General features: G+C 37.1%; 2 protein-coding genes across 4 annotated transcripts; one reads left to right on the top strand and one right to left on the bottom strand.

Moving 5' to 3' along the window:
• Positions 1–991: 991 nt before the first annotated feature.
• Positions 992–12378, top strand: LOC115986299 (mitochondrial carrier protein MTM1-like). Of its 3 annotated transcripts, none has more exons than XR_004090630.1 (10): positions 992–1446; positions 1722–1802; positions 1981–2109; positions 2818–2877; positions 3006–3176; positions 3603–3702; positions 10126–10217; positions 10330–10511; positions 11542–11600; positions 11782–11809. XR_004090630.1 is itself a non-coding variant. In XM_031109153.1 (10 exons), exons 1-10 carry the CDS (start codon positions 1240–1242, stop codon positions 11912–11914), a joined length of 1182 nt encoding a protein of 393 aa, XP_030965013.1. In that variant the 5' UTR covers positions 993–1239; the 3' UTR covers positions 11915–12378. The 3 variants fall into 3 exon arrangements, 2 of the variants coding, with proteins under 2 accessions (XP_030965013.1, XP_030965014.1); XM_031109153.1 differs by having other exon boundaries at positions 993–1446; positions 10330–10479; positions 11782–12378; XM_031109154.1 differs by lacking the exons at positions 992–1446; positions 1722–1802 and having other exon boundaries at positions 1987–2109; positions 2802–2877; positions 10330–10479; positions 11782–12378.
• A 296-nt stretch (positions 12379–12674) lies between these two features.
• Positions 12675–13661, bottom strand: LOC115986821 (arabinogalactan protein 41-like). Its single transcript, XM_031110154.1, has 2 exons — positions 13316–13661; positions 12675–12935 (listed from the first exon to the last, which is right to left on the bottom strand). Exons 1-2 carry the CDS (start codon positions 13449–13451, stop codon positions 12835–12837), a joined length of 237 nt encoding a protein of 78 aa, XP_030966014.1. The 5' UTR covers positions 13452–13661; the 3' UTR covers positions 12675–12834.
• Positions 13662–14379: the final 718 nt, after the last annotated feature.

Genomic DNA, 14379 nt, shown 5'->3' with positions numbered 1-14379 from the left:
GGGTTTAGATCAATCTAAAGAGAGAGAGAGAGAGAAAGAGCCAAGGGTTTGTGTGAGAAGAGAACTTGAGATAAGAAAAGACGAGATCTGAAAACCATGGCCATGAAGGTGATGATTGGGTCTTGATCAGAAGAGAGAGGGGCTTTGAGGAGGCCATGGGTCTTGATCTGAGAGAGAGAGACTTTAAATTTGGTTTGTGTTTGAATCGGGTGAGATAGTATGGGGCTCTTCAACATAATATTTGCTTTGTTTATTTTTTCCATTTGGGGCTATCCAGTGCTTGAAGAACATGAATTCATGTTCTATTCAGAGTTCTTTGTATTCTTCCCAAAAAAGAGAAAAAAAAAATGATAATTTTTTGGGTTTCAAATTTTTTAAGTTTAAAATCCACTCAGATCTTAATTAATGTGATTTTTTGTTTTTAATTTTTTTATTTAGTTAAAATTAATAAATTAATTTTTTTAATTTAAATGCTGACGTGACATTTTTTAATGCAAAAAAACATTTTTTTATTATTAATTTAAGCCACATGGACATTAATTTAATATTATTTATTCATAAAGTTTGCCACATCAGCCTTTTCCGTTTCTGATGTAACCGCAGGGACCAAAATAAAAAGCATTTTTCAGGATAGGGACTAAAAGTGGTAAAAATAAAATGTAAGGATTAAAACGGGAATCGCCTGAAAATGTAGGGATTAAAATGTGCTTACTAAAAAAATTATATAATATATTTACAAACTATTGTTCACTAATTCTTATTAAACTTATTAACAATAAAAACATCATTTTTTACAGGTTCCTCTATTGATTTTTTGTTCATCAAAAAAATCAATAAAGGAATCTGTAAATTGACACACGCTACTAGAGTGGTCACTGGTGGTAGAAGTAGACGTCAGGGCACACGCAAATTGTTTGGCGCCGTTGCACGCCACGAATCACAATCAGCAAATTATTAATAATATTGGAATTTCCCACGCAAAATTATGAAAAGAAAAATGGAAGGAAGGAAAGAAAGCCCTAGAAAGTAGGAATTTCCCTCCTTTCATTTTCATCAATTACAAACCAAGCAATCTCCTTTCATTTCTCTTCCTCCTCCTATAAAAACTCTCTTCTCTCACCTTGTTACATTTTTCAACAACACCAGAATTAAAAACACATAATAATAATCCCAACAGTAACACAACAACAATGAACAAACAACAGTTTTGAATTTCAAAAAAAATTAGAGAAAAAGGGGATGGTGGGGTCAAGGCCGAGTCTACCTTCATGGTTAACTGCAGCAACTACAAGGGTTGATTTTGAAGGGAACGTTTCATCCATGTCTTCTTCTTCTTCTTCTTCTTCTGTTTCTGATATGAATTTGGGGTTTGGAGAGAGGGCTTTCTCTGCCGCTGGCGCCGCTGCCTTCTCCGCTGTTCTCGTTAACCCTCTCGATATCGCCAAGGTGGAACAATATGCTTTACAATCACTTTCTTATATATCTCTCTCTCTCTAATTTTCTGCCATTTATTTGATTGATAGATACAAATACAATGGAATGGGGAGGGAGAATTTTAACCTTAGAAAAAACCACCCACCAAAATGTGCTAGTAGAGTGGAGACAATTGTTTTAACTTGGACCTCTTGCTCTGATATCATATTAAATTGAGCTATTAGGAAGGAATTTAATCATTATTCTAATACTTGAGGTTTCGTTTCATTTTTGATGTGTATGTCCAGACAAGGTTGCAAGCACAGGCTGCGGGAGTTCCCTATCACTATCAGGGACCATGTCATATGGCATGTTTTTACACAAACACGGTATGCTTACACCTTGTTTTGTGATTCTTTACTTCCAACTTATTACTGTTTGGTTGTATTGTTTAAATAACACAACACTTAAACAACGTTACCAAATGGACATTGTTACTACTGTTTGTGCAAGAAAGAAAACTTTAATGTAGGTTATGTTGAATGCTTATTGTCTTTTATGTTTTAGATGCTTCCTGATTTGAGATCGACTACATCATCCGCGCGTGCAGTTCTTGGCTCTGAACCACCAGTATGCCCTTCAGATTGTAGCCGGTATACGGGAACACTGGATGTTTTATACAAAGTCATACGTCAGGTTAGTAGACATACATATATGAGTGTATGGCAAAATTTGTTTCATAACCCAAGTTTCAAAATATTTTTGATGCTTAGCAGCTGGCCTCTTGCAATGTCATTATACTTTCTAAAATGATAGAAGCAAATAAATAAGCTAGCATTCTTTTGTTTTTCAAGGAGGAAACTTCTGTATATCTACCCTTAAAAATCGTTTCTTTCAATCGAGTTGTGAATTGAATATTTTCTGAATCACTGTCCTGTTTCTTAATAATGCTTTACACTCAGGATTCAGGATCCCTATTATTGATATAGTGATGCAGGATTAGGTTTTTGAGGACTCATTGCTTAAAAGTAGAAGGGAAAAAGGGGATTATGAAGTTTATTGCATTTTTAGGGATAGTTTTAACATTTACTGCCTGAATTTATCTCCTTTTACAAGTTTGTAGCCTTTCTGTAGCTTCGTGAGTATTGCATGCCAAATAAGTTTAGGATGTCAATCAATACGAAAATTGTATTTAAACCAAGTTCATTAGCGTCAGCGTAGCATATGCATGACACTTGCAATCAGAGGCTTCTTATAAATGCTGTTAAGTTGCTCTGTCCATGTCTTGCAGATGCACCTGCTGTTATGTGCAGCTTAAAGATGTATTTGTTTTTATGTTATCAACTTTGTGTTTGGTCTGCAAATCACTTATCTCTAGAGGCTTCAAGGAGTGAATTTGTGCAGGAAGGCTTTACTAGGCTGTGGAGAGGCACAAATGCAAGCTTAGTGTTGGCTGTGCCAACTGTAAGTCTCTCTTAGCTTGGAATTTGTTTTATAGTTTCTTCTCAGGATTGATCCAAGCATAACCTATTGTTTGTATCTTTTGTTGTTAGCTGTCTTGATGAAAGTTGTTATTATTAATTGACAACCAGGTTGGCATCTACTTGCCTTGTTATGATATATTCCGTAATTCAATGGAAGAATTTACGACTCAGAATGCTCCAAACTTGACTCCATATGTCCCATTAGTTGCGGGGTCTGTTTCACGGTCATTAGCTTGTGTTTCTTGTTACCCTGTTGAACTGGCAAGGACCCGCATGCAGGTCAGTAGTGTTGTATTTGTGTAATACTGAGCTTTTCATCCAAACCAAGAACTTGGTTTTAGTATTCCTTGTACATTTAATAAATTTATAGGATATTTGACTTTGAAAAAACAGAAATGGAAAAGAGAGAACAGGAAAGGAAAGGAGTAACTTCATTTGTATTGGATTGCTTACACTGTGCTTATTTGAGAGAACATATTTTCATTGGTATATTAGGTTTATAAAAATAAGCTAGGCAAAAAGTACAATTGTACTTGAAAAATTAAAGCTTTAAAAAGTTGTACATGAGCTAAATGGAAATTAGCTCTGTCAACAAGAACTACTTGTATGGAGAATTTGTGCTACATATGTGCAGGGAACTACTGTAATGGAGAATTGTTTCTGATTGATGTTCTTCATTCTGGTTTTCTTGTCTTTTTAATATAGGCTTTTAAAGAAGCCCAAATTGGGGTGAAGCCTCCAGGAGTGTGGAAGACATTGCTTGAGGTCATCAACCCACTCAAGAGCACAAACCTTCTTCAAAATTGTGAGTGTGTACTTCTGATATGATTTGTCTAGGTTTTAGTGAGTTGTGTCTCTCATATCCTCTTAGATATGTGGATTTGTAGTTGATGTTTTAGGCAAGATGATGTGGTGATCTTGTAGTTGAGTTGTAAATAATGGAAGATCAGGATTAGGTGACAAGAACAGAGAGAAGAATGAAAGAAGAGATATTAGAAAATAAGTTCAGGAATTAGGACTCTAGTAATTAGTCTTTTGCATGGATCCTTAGTATATAACATGATTACATCATTAAGTTAATATAACAAGACAACAAAAAATCCTTAGTCCCAAATCTATGGGGTTAGATATGGACCCTCAACAAGCTTATCATGGTTTCACATGTATTCTTATCCACCTTCTATGTTCACCCTTCCTCATTGGTAATGCTAACAATCCCCTTGAAGTTGGAGTATATAGATAAGCATGCCTAGCTTGGAAGACAATTGTTGAAAGAAAATGCATGCTAAGAACTTCAGAAGAATAACAACCAGTTGATCATTTGAGTGAACATAGAGATTGACAATTTGTTTCCTCTTCAATAAATCTTGACTGATGGTCAGATTTCTACGTGCTTGGTGTGCTCATGGAAAATAGGATTGTTATCTTGTGGCCTATTTGTCACAAGTTGTAATATTTGTTTTATGGGTAATAAATATATCTTATTAAAAAAAGAAGCAGATGTACAAAAGAAGAATATAAGGAGGACACAAGTCATATTACTCTCAAATAGCACATAAGGTCTATTCAGATCCAAAGAGCCATCCCATAGCAACAAAATCTTTACTCATCCAATATTCGTAAGTTGGATCTCCCATATTAGGGGGATTACCTGTCAAATGTTTTAATTTTCATTTTTCTCACAGAAGCTTTCACACCATGTTCCCAAGCTAGACAGTTAAACTATTCAACTTCTTGTGATAATTGTTTTAAGCATACCCTCATCCTCAAGAAATGTTGGTTTTTCCTTAGCCATGGCTTCTGCAGTCATATCGAACACAATAAACACAAATTGGGACAAGAACCCAATCCAACACAACCAAGCTGATTCAAACCAGAATTAGAAAGGGAAAAAAAATGCATCTAACAAAGGGAAAAACTTTAAAAAAAAAAAAAAAAAAAAAAAAAAAAGCTGAAAAAACTTAAAGGTGCGACACACTCATAAGCTTTTTTTTTTTTTTTTGATAAGTAAGAATGTTATATATACGAATGGCTACTCTATGCATAAAAAACATAGAGCAAACCCAGAAAGTACAAGGAGAAAACAACGAAAAAGCAAAAAAGAAAACCAAACCACAAATTAATTACAAAGAGAGAGAGAGATAATGAAAGAAGGGAGAGAATCACTAGTCGTGAGTCCCCAAGCCCGAGACCAATCAAAAAGAGTCCCACTGAAAGAAGCCAGCATCTGATCACCGGAGCTAATCAAATCCTCAAAAGTCCGCCGATTCCGTTCCTTCCAAATACACCAAAAGATGCACAACGGAACTAAATTCCATATCTGAGACGAGTGTTTCCCCAACCAATTCCACCAGCCAAAAAGCAAGTCTGGGATCGAACTAGGTACAACCCAAGACAAGCCAAAAGTTATAAAGACAAAGCTCCATAATCGATAAGCCATCTCACAATGAAGAAGTAAATGATCTACCGACTCTCCACAATGTCTACACATAATGCACCAGTCCACAAAATGCACCAGTCTCCTCAATCTTAGGTTATCACCCGTTAGGATCTTATTCCAAGCTACACACCAAACAAAAAAGGAAACTCGCCTAGGGGCCTTTACTTTCCAAATAGCTTTCCACGGAAAAACAATTGAAGGAGAATTCCTTAATTTGTTATAATATGACCGGATATCAAAATCCCCATTAACCTTCAACTTCCACCTCATCCGGTCTCCCACATCCATAGGAGGAGTATTAGCTCCCAACATACAAAGAAAATGTAGCCCTTCCTCCATCTCCCAATCATTAAATTCTCGAGTAAAACGAACATCCCAAGTTCGTCTATCCTCCTCCCCTTGCCTTGACAAGGAGGCTTCAACAGATATCTCCTTATCAATAGCAATACCATACAACCTTGGGAAGGCCAAGTGAAAAGGTTGACCCCCACACCACCCATCCTGCCAAAACCTCACTCTATTCCCCAACCCAACAACAAATTGACAGTTCTTACTAAAATCCTCCCAACCCATGCGAATGCCTCTCCACAAACCACACCCATGAACTCCCCTACCCAGTTTTGAGGTCCACCCCCCCCACTCTTCCCCATATTTTGAAGCCACCACCCTCCTCCATAGCCGATCCTCTTCCTTCCCAAACCGCCACAACCATTTCCCCAATAAGGCCTTATTGAAAGTAGTAAGTTTCCTTATCCCCAAGCCACCATTAGCTATAGGCGCACAAACTTTGTCCCATCCTACCAGATGAGTTCTGCTACCACCCCAAAGAAAATCCCTTTGTAGTTTTTCAATTCTATTAGCCACATGAGTAGGAATTGTGAAAAGCGATAGAAAATAGGTAGGAAGACTAGATAATGTACTCTTGAGTAACATCAACCGACCCCCCTTAGACAAATACAGCTTCTTCCACCCAGCTAATCTCCGCTCAAATTTTTCCAGAATAGGATTCCAAATTGAAGGGGAATTATGTGAAGCCCCTAAAGGCATGCCAAGATAAGTCATAGGTAACTTACCGACTTTACAACCCAAAATTTCAGCAAGGGCATGCACATCATCAACCACCCCTATTGGAACCATTTCACTCTTATGCACATTAACCTTCAAACCTGTTACCGCCTGCAAACTAAGTAACAACAACCGAATATGAAGGATTTGCTCCACATCCGCATCACAAAATAGGATAGTATCGCCTGCAAACAGTAGATGTGTAACACATTCCCCACCACCCCTCCTACCTTCAACTTTAAAGCCACGAATCAAACCGGCTTCCTCCACTCTTCTCAACATCCTACTAAACACCTCCATCATAATCAAAAACAGCATAGGAGATAGCGGATCCCCTTGTCTTAAACCTCTTGAACTACCAAAGAAATCAGCTGGAGACCCGTTAATCAAAACAGAGAACTGAACTGTGGATATACAAGTACGGATCCATTTACACCACTTCACTCCAAAGCCCATTCTATGCAACAAATTCAACAAAGTCTCCCAATTCACATGATCGTAGGCTTTCTCAATATCAAGTTTACAAATGACTCCAGGAACCCTACTCTTCCCTCGACTATCCACACACTCATTGGCAATAAGAACCGAATCAAGAATTTGTCTCCCACCCACAAAGCTATTCTGAGACTCAGAGATCAACTGATCTAATACCACTCTCAATCGATTTGCCAAAACCTTAGACAAGATTTTATACACACTCCCCACCAAGCTAATAGGTCGAAAATCTCTAATATTAGAAGCATCATTCTTTTTAGGAATTAATGCAATGAAGGTAGCATTAAGGGATTTTTCAAACTTACAATGTTGAAAAAACTCTTCAAAGACTGCTAAGACGTCTTTCTCCACTACTCTCCAACAGAGATGATAAAAAGCGATAGTAAAACCATCCGGACCTGGAGCTTTGTCCCCTTCCAAATCACGTACAACTTGAAGTATCTCCTCCCTCTCAAACTTCCTTTCAAGCCAAACCCTCTCCACATCCCCAATACGATCAAATTCCAAACCCTCCACAAAAGGCCTCCAACTCTCAGTCTCCTTGTACAAAGTTTTATAAAATTGTACTACCTAATTAGACACCTCGGATTCCTCCTCAAAAACCACCCCATCCACCTCCAAGCTCCTTAGATGATTAAACCTTCTATGAGAATTAGCCATTTTGTGAAAAAACTTGGTGTTATTATCCCCTTCCTTGATACATAACATCCTAGATTTTTGTCTCCAGGAAATCTCTTCCAAAGAAAGAAGATGTTCCACCTGGGACCTCAAAGCTACCCTATGGCCTTTCTCCCCATCAGTGAGACCAAAATCCCCCTCCTTGGCGTCTAATTTTTTTAGTTCCTCCAATAATTGTTTCTTCTGACGCTCTACATTACCAAACTCTCGGCGATTCCATTGCACAATATCCTCTTTCAGAGCCTTCAATTTTTTTGCAAGCACAAAACTAGGAGTACCCACAAAAGAATGTCGATTCCACCAGAACTGAACTCTATCCACAAACCCCTCCGTCTTTAACCACATATTTTCAAATCTGAACGGACTTTTCCCCCTTGCCATTCCCCCTGCCTCCAAAAGAATTGGACTATGATCTGAGATAGGACGTGGTAAAATCCTTTGAAGAACATCAGGGAAGTGGTCCTCCCAATCTGGAGTGACCAATGCTCTATCAATCCTAGACATCGCTGGTTGATCGGTGCCACTGGACCATGTGTATCTACCTCCGTCTAAAGGCAAATCTACCAAGTTAAGATCCTCAATAAATTCAGAAAATTTTTCCATAGCCAATGTCAAACGTGCCTCACCCCTACGCTCACTAGGAAAGCGAACAATGTTAAAATCGCCAAAGCAACACCATGGTAACCTCCAATACTGCTGAATACCCACCAACTCATCCCACATGTGACCCCTCTCAACATTCTCATTTGGGCCATAAACCCCTGAGCATGCCCAAATAAAACCGTCCTCCACCCCTTGCCACTTAACCGAAACTGAGTAAATGCCGACCATAACCTCTACCTTCTCCAAAACCCTTTTATCCCACATAAGCAAGATACCACCAGCAGTCCGATCAGCCTCCAAAACAGCCCAATCCACATATGGATAACCCCACAAACTACAAACCAACTGTCTATTCATGCTAGCAATTTTCGTCTCTTGTAAACAAACAACATCGCACTTCCACTCCCGCAACAAATTTTTCACTACAAGTCGTTTCTGAGGATCATTTAAACCTCTAACATTCCACGAAATCATTTTTATCTTCATAGACACTAAACTATCCCCAACTAATGACACCAACACAAAACCACCCTTTATCTCCTCTCATAATTCACCGAACATATCAAGTTTTGCAACTCTCTACGTCCCTTGTTTTTGGACTTAGCCAGTTTTTTACTACCCATTTCTCTCCTGTGTAACACATTGGCTGCTTCCATCTTTGTTTCTAGCCTCTGTAAGAGAGCAATGCACAACTTCTCATGACGATTCGTTGACAACCCAACCAATTTACTGAACCCAGGAATTCTGTGCTTCACCCAACTAGAAATATCTAACTTATTCTCAATACTCAATACCTCAATGCCCTCCTCCAACTCTACTAGCTTTGTTGACACACCCGGATCAATGATTTGCAGAGGTAAACAATTTGACACTTCAGTTTCACCAAACCCCACAGAAAAATCAACTGCATCCTCCACAAGTATGACCTCCCTAGGAAGACTTAAAAGTTCCTTAGTAGAGAAAGTATTAACTTCCTGACCCGATACTCCAAAACCCATTAACCCAGCTCGCAAAAACTCCAGAAACTGATCGGGAAAAGAAAGTCCGATCAATCTCGGCACAAATTCGAGAGTTACCAGCCTCTTACCTTCAGAAATCGACCCATCCGACAGCTTATTATGTCCCAAAACACTATTCCGGTCAGAACTGAGCTTGAAACCCATTTTCAGAGGAATCTCGGTGCGCCCCGACACTTCCACCGGTGAAACCCAATGCTGATTAACCAGAATAATAACTAGCATCACCAAACAACCAATAGCCAACATAAAGACCTAAAAAAGCAACAAACATCACAGAATTCTTATTTGTGTGGAAGACTGAGTAACTCAAATCCATAGAATTGAGAAAAAACTTCATAAAATAAACAAATAACCAACATCTAGGTCCCCCTAAAAAGTCCATTTGGTCCATATGGAAGTGATCCTGTCAATATCAGTAGCAAATCCCCAAAAAGTGCAGATTGAGAGAAGAGAGCTGAAATTTGGGGAAAAGAAGAAATGAAGGGTAAAGGACTCACATAATATGGCTTCAAAAAATTTCGAAATAAATTGCCACAATAGAATTGGTTGTCTGTACTGGTGCTGATGGCATCATATGAATGTTGAAGTTAGCATGCCCCTGTTATCTAACAATGACCTCCAGATTGTTGTAATGGTTTTAGGGTTGGATAAGATTACTTTGGTGCCAAGTTGATTTGTAAAGTATGGAAGATTTGGGTTAGTTGAGAAGAAAGAGAGAAAAGAGATTGGAAAATAGGTTTAGGGCTCAATTTAATCCCTCAATTGTAGCATATCTTATATTTGAGTGATATGACAATTACTAAAATAGCTAGTGCTAATGCTAACAATGGTAATCCATGAAAATTAAAATTTTCATTGGATACTCAGAAGTCCTATTTGTATATTTCTTTCTTGGGTTTTATCAGATATATGATTCTCATTTTAACAGTGCAAAACTATCGTGTATTGTGGACCGGACTTGGAGCACAACTTGCACGTGATGTTCCTTTCTCTGCAATCTGCTGGTCAACTCTCGAGCCGGTGAGATATCATCTTTTCGAACATTTCAATGGATGCAGTATGATTTCTTATCGTGTGTTGCTCCTGCACATATGTCCAACTTGGTGCCACTTTCTCTTGCTGCTTTGTGCAGATCCGAAGAAGAATTCTTGGACTGGTGGGTGATGAAGCCAGTGCACCCTGCATCCTTGGAACAAACTTTTCTGCTGGTTTTGTTGCAGGAATCCTTGCAGCTGCTGCTACATGTCCGCTAGATGTGGCAAGAACCCGTCGGCAGATAGAGGTTTATTCCCGACCCCCATCCTAGTGAACAAGGTTTCTCTCCAAACTAGTTTGAAGAGAAACTCTTCAAACTCCTTCTATTTCTTTTTATTGGATGTGAAATTGAAAATCTAACCGTTAAACTACATAACTCGTCAAATTTCGTTCAAATTGGATGTTATTTACTATTTGATCAATAAACTTATTTTTTATACATAATATTAGACTACAAAAACTTGAAATTTAAATATTTGATTGATGACGTATCTATTGATCTTCTTAAGATTTTGCAAACATGGAGGACATAATAAGAGCATGTAATCCAACGGTTAGATATTCAAATTTCACATTCAATAAAAAGATATTTGAGGAGTTTGAAGGGTTTGGAGAGAAACCTTTTCCCATCCTAGTGCTCTTTACTCTTTTCTACTCTTTCAACAAAGTAAAGAGACGAATATAAAACAAACCTGGCCACCAAATAAAAGTGCATTTTAAATTAGATAAAGAGTGAAGAGAGTCAAGATAAAAGAACCAATAAAAAATGTTGTCAAATTCTTCTTCCATTTGTGGGTTTGAATATGCATAAATGACATGTACAGGGAATGGATCCAAAACATTTGGCAGGTCAAAAATATGAAATATGGTCCAATGTATGGCAATGAGCTTCTATTAACAAAAAGTTTTCTTATGCTATAATATGGTATGCAAGTTTTCTTAGAGGAGGAAATCCTATCATCTCTCATATACTCAACATAATGCAAGTAAGATCCTGCCATCGTGCTTTACGAAAAAAGGGTTACCTTAAACTTCCATGCATTTTCTAGTGACTGAGAACAAAAGTGGAAGCATTAGAAACAGATAGTTGGCAACCTTCTGACTAGTAAATGCAAAATTACCTGATGCGAATTTACAATGAAATTTCTTTCATTCAATTACATGTGATATCTTTTCCCCCTCTCTGTCCTCTTTTACAAGTGAAATATTTGTTCACTACAGAAACAAAATAACTGGAATCCTGGCATAAATTATAAGTTGGCTCCTTCTATGATTTGGCTGTTAATATGGTTTTCTTTTGTAAATTTAGAAAGATCCTGTGAGGGCATTAAAGATGAGGACAAGGGAAACTTTGGTGGAAATTTGGAGGTATGTAGCAGTCTTTGGTATCAGATACAAACTGTACGATTCCATATCACTATTGCATCCAAAATTTTAACCGTAGGATGATCCCATTTAGAACATGTTTAATTCCTATATTAAAATTCATATTTTGGTCTTCCAAATTGCTAGCATACGATACAAGCCTTAAAATTTTTGCTTGGATCAGGGATGGTGGAATGAGGGGACTATTTACCGGAATTGGTCCCCGTATTGCTCGTGCTGGCCCCTCTGTTGGCATTGTTGTCTCCTTTTATGAAGTTGTAAAGTATGCTTTACACCAGAGATACCTAACTCAATGATCAGGAGCCACTCCCTCAGCCTTTGGGATGACTAACATGGATGGTGCATTCCTTTTACAAAGCTAACTGTTCTTTGCACATGGATGATCACATCAATGTTTGAAAGGAATAAACAGAGTTACACCAGGTCCACTTACCAAGATATTTCCAATAAACAGAGTTAGACAAGGTCCTACTTGACGTTGATGTGCCTGCCATTGCAGGATGTTTGCGCTTGAGATCCAACAAATAATGCTTATGCAAAAATAAATTTCTTTTTCTGAAGTCTGAAGTACCAAGATCACAATACTTTTTTTCATTTCTTTTACATTTCAAAAGCTTGTTTTCAGCATTGTAACAGAATCTCTCTTCAATTGCAATTGCAAGTACCACAGATTCTTTAAGGCAATTTCTTTAGTACCACATCTTTAAGATGTTACTATGCAAAATATAAAGGTAGTGGCTAGAAAATGTGCAGTTTACAAGATTTATATTGCACGCATGAGAAAGTGTGAGCGGGGTTTACCCTCTATGCAACGAAGTGCATGTCTGCTTGTGGCCCGGATACTAGCACAAAGTGATAAAACAGAAACTAAATAAATTGAAGACTGCTTTATAGGAATGTAAATTATTTGTCTCATAATTTGGTGTGTTGGGCTGCTCAGTGGTTACTGGGATGGATTTATTTAGATCTCTTCTTTACTTTTTTTGGGTTATTTATAATAGAGATGGATTGGGACCGTCTTCAGTTGAATATATTCTGGGGGCAAAAAAAAAATCATTCACCAAAATAATAATGCCATTCAATTAATTTGCCAAAACAAACGAACGCCACCAACAATCAATGAAAAAGAGAGGAAAATTATCCCCAATATCATATGTCTATGCTATGCACAAAGCAATTTCCTATCATCTAAAAATCTTATATTTCCTTCCTAGAGCTAGAAGCCGTAGGAAGAGGCATCAAGAGGATGGATGAGGTATGTGAGCACCAGCGCCAGAAGCATCAGCACGTATGCAATCCCTTGGTCAATTGCAGTACCTGAATACAACAACAATGTCCACATGAATGAATCACATTTTTCAACGCATATATAATAATAATAATAATATAGCGCTTATTTGCTTGAATCACACTCACACGCACAAAGAAATTCAATTTTGGGTTCTTAGATAGTAATGTAGGTAACAAAAATTTCTAATCTGTAAGATTTCGTCAGTAAAATTACATTAGAAATGAAATTTGAACAAACAATGTAAACAAGATACAACACCCAAATAACTAAACGAGAAAGAAATTAAAAAAAAAGGAAAACAATGCGTAGGTAAGGAACACTTTGAATATCCAAAAAGAAAAAAAGAGCAAACTTTTCGGATCTACAGAAGGCAATGAAAGAAAGAAGGAAGTGTATATAATAATACCATCGCTGGTGGGAGCAGGAGCAGGAGCAGGAGCTGGAGATTGAGCCTCAACCACAATGGCAAATAGTAGAGCAAATATGAGCACTACCCCAATAACACCACCACTTGATGATGAAGAACCAAAACACACTGCCATTTTAATTGAGACACAGACACAGACACAGAGAGATATGAAAAAGAGAACGAGAACGAGAACGAGAACGAGAATGATCTTGTGAATTGTGAGGGCGTGTGGGAGAAAGTTTAGTTAATATATAAATATAAATAGAGGGTCTTGATATTCAACCTTGGAGAGGAATCCGGCTGGCCACAATGTTGTATAATCAATATTGTATTACGTTAAATAATTACTAATTTTTTTGACTCTGGGTCTACCTTTCCATTTCTTTTTTTTTTTCTTTTTTTTTTACAATTTTCAAGGCCATGTGATGGTTTTGTCTTATTTCAATTTTTTATTTATTATATTTTTGGGTACAGTATAGATCCACTCTGTCTGCTTCTATAATTGGAGTGGGACCTACCATTTGTATTGTACCCCAACAAATTTTAACGGCTAAAATGTTTGATATCTTATTTTTATTTTTTCAAAATTTTAATTATTTATTTATAATTGTTGGGACACTGCAAAACTGTGATAAATCATCCAACTGACCAATATTCAAACTTGAATTTTAGCGAAATTCTTATTAGAAATTAATGTAATCCACTTCATTTTTTTCATTTGAAAAATTAATAGTAAGATATCCAAACATTTTGTTTGGATTCCCTCTTGCACGGCTACTTTTCAGCCTTGCTGGCATTCAAATTTTAAATTGAGTTTAATTTTGCAAATTAATTAAACAATCATGACAATAACTCATTTAAATTATAAAATTTGGGAATTTACTATGTAGTATTTTGGATTAAGGTTGTTCCTCTTTTTTTATTTTTATTTTTTTTAAAGCTCATATTTGAAGCAAATTTTCAAAAGTTTACTATGAATGTCCCAATTTTTCTTATTATAAGTTTTTGTGATACTTCATGAAAATAGCCACGGTTATATTTAAACTTAAGCTAATTATTAT

This window comes from Quercus lobata, chromosome 4, assembly GCF_001633185.2.
Source record: "Quercus lobata isolate SW786 chromosome 4, ValleyOak3.0 Primary Assembly, whole genome shotgun sequence".
NCBI classification, from domain to species: domain Eukaryota; kingdom Viridiplantae; phylum Streptophyta; class Magnoliopsida; order Fagales; family Fagaceae; genus Quercus; species Quercus lobata.
Note: the sequence above shows the minus strand (reverse complement) of the source record. Positions and strands in the feature narration are given on the sequence as shown.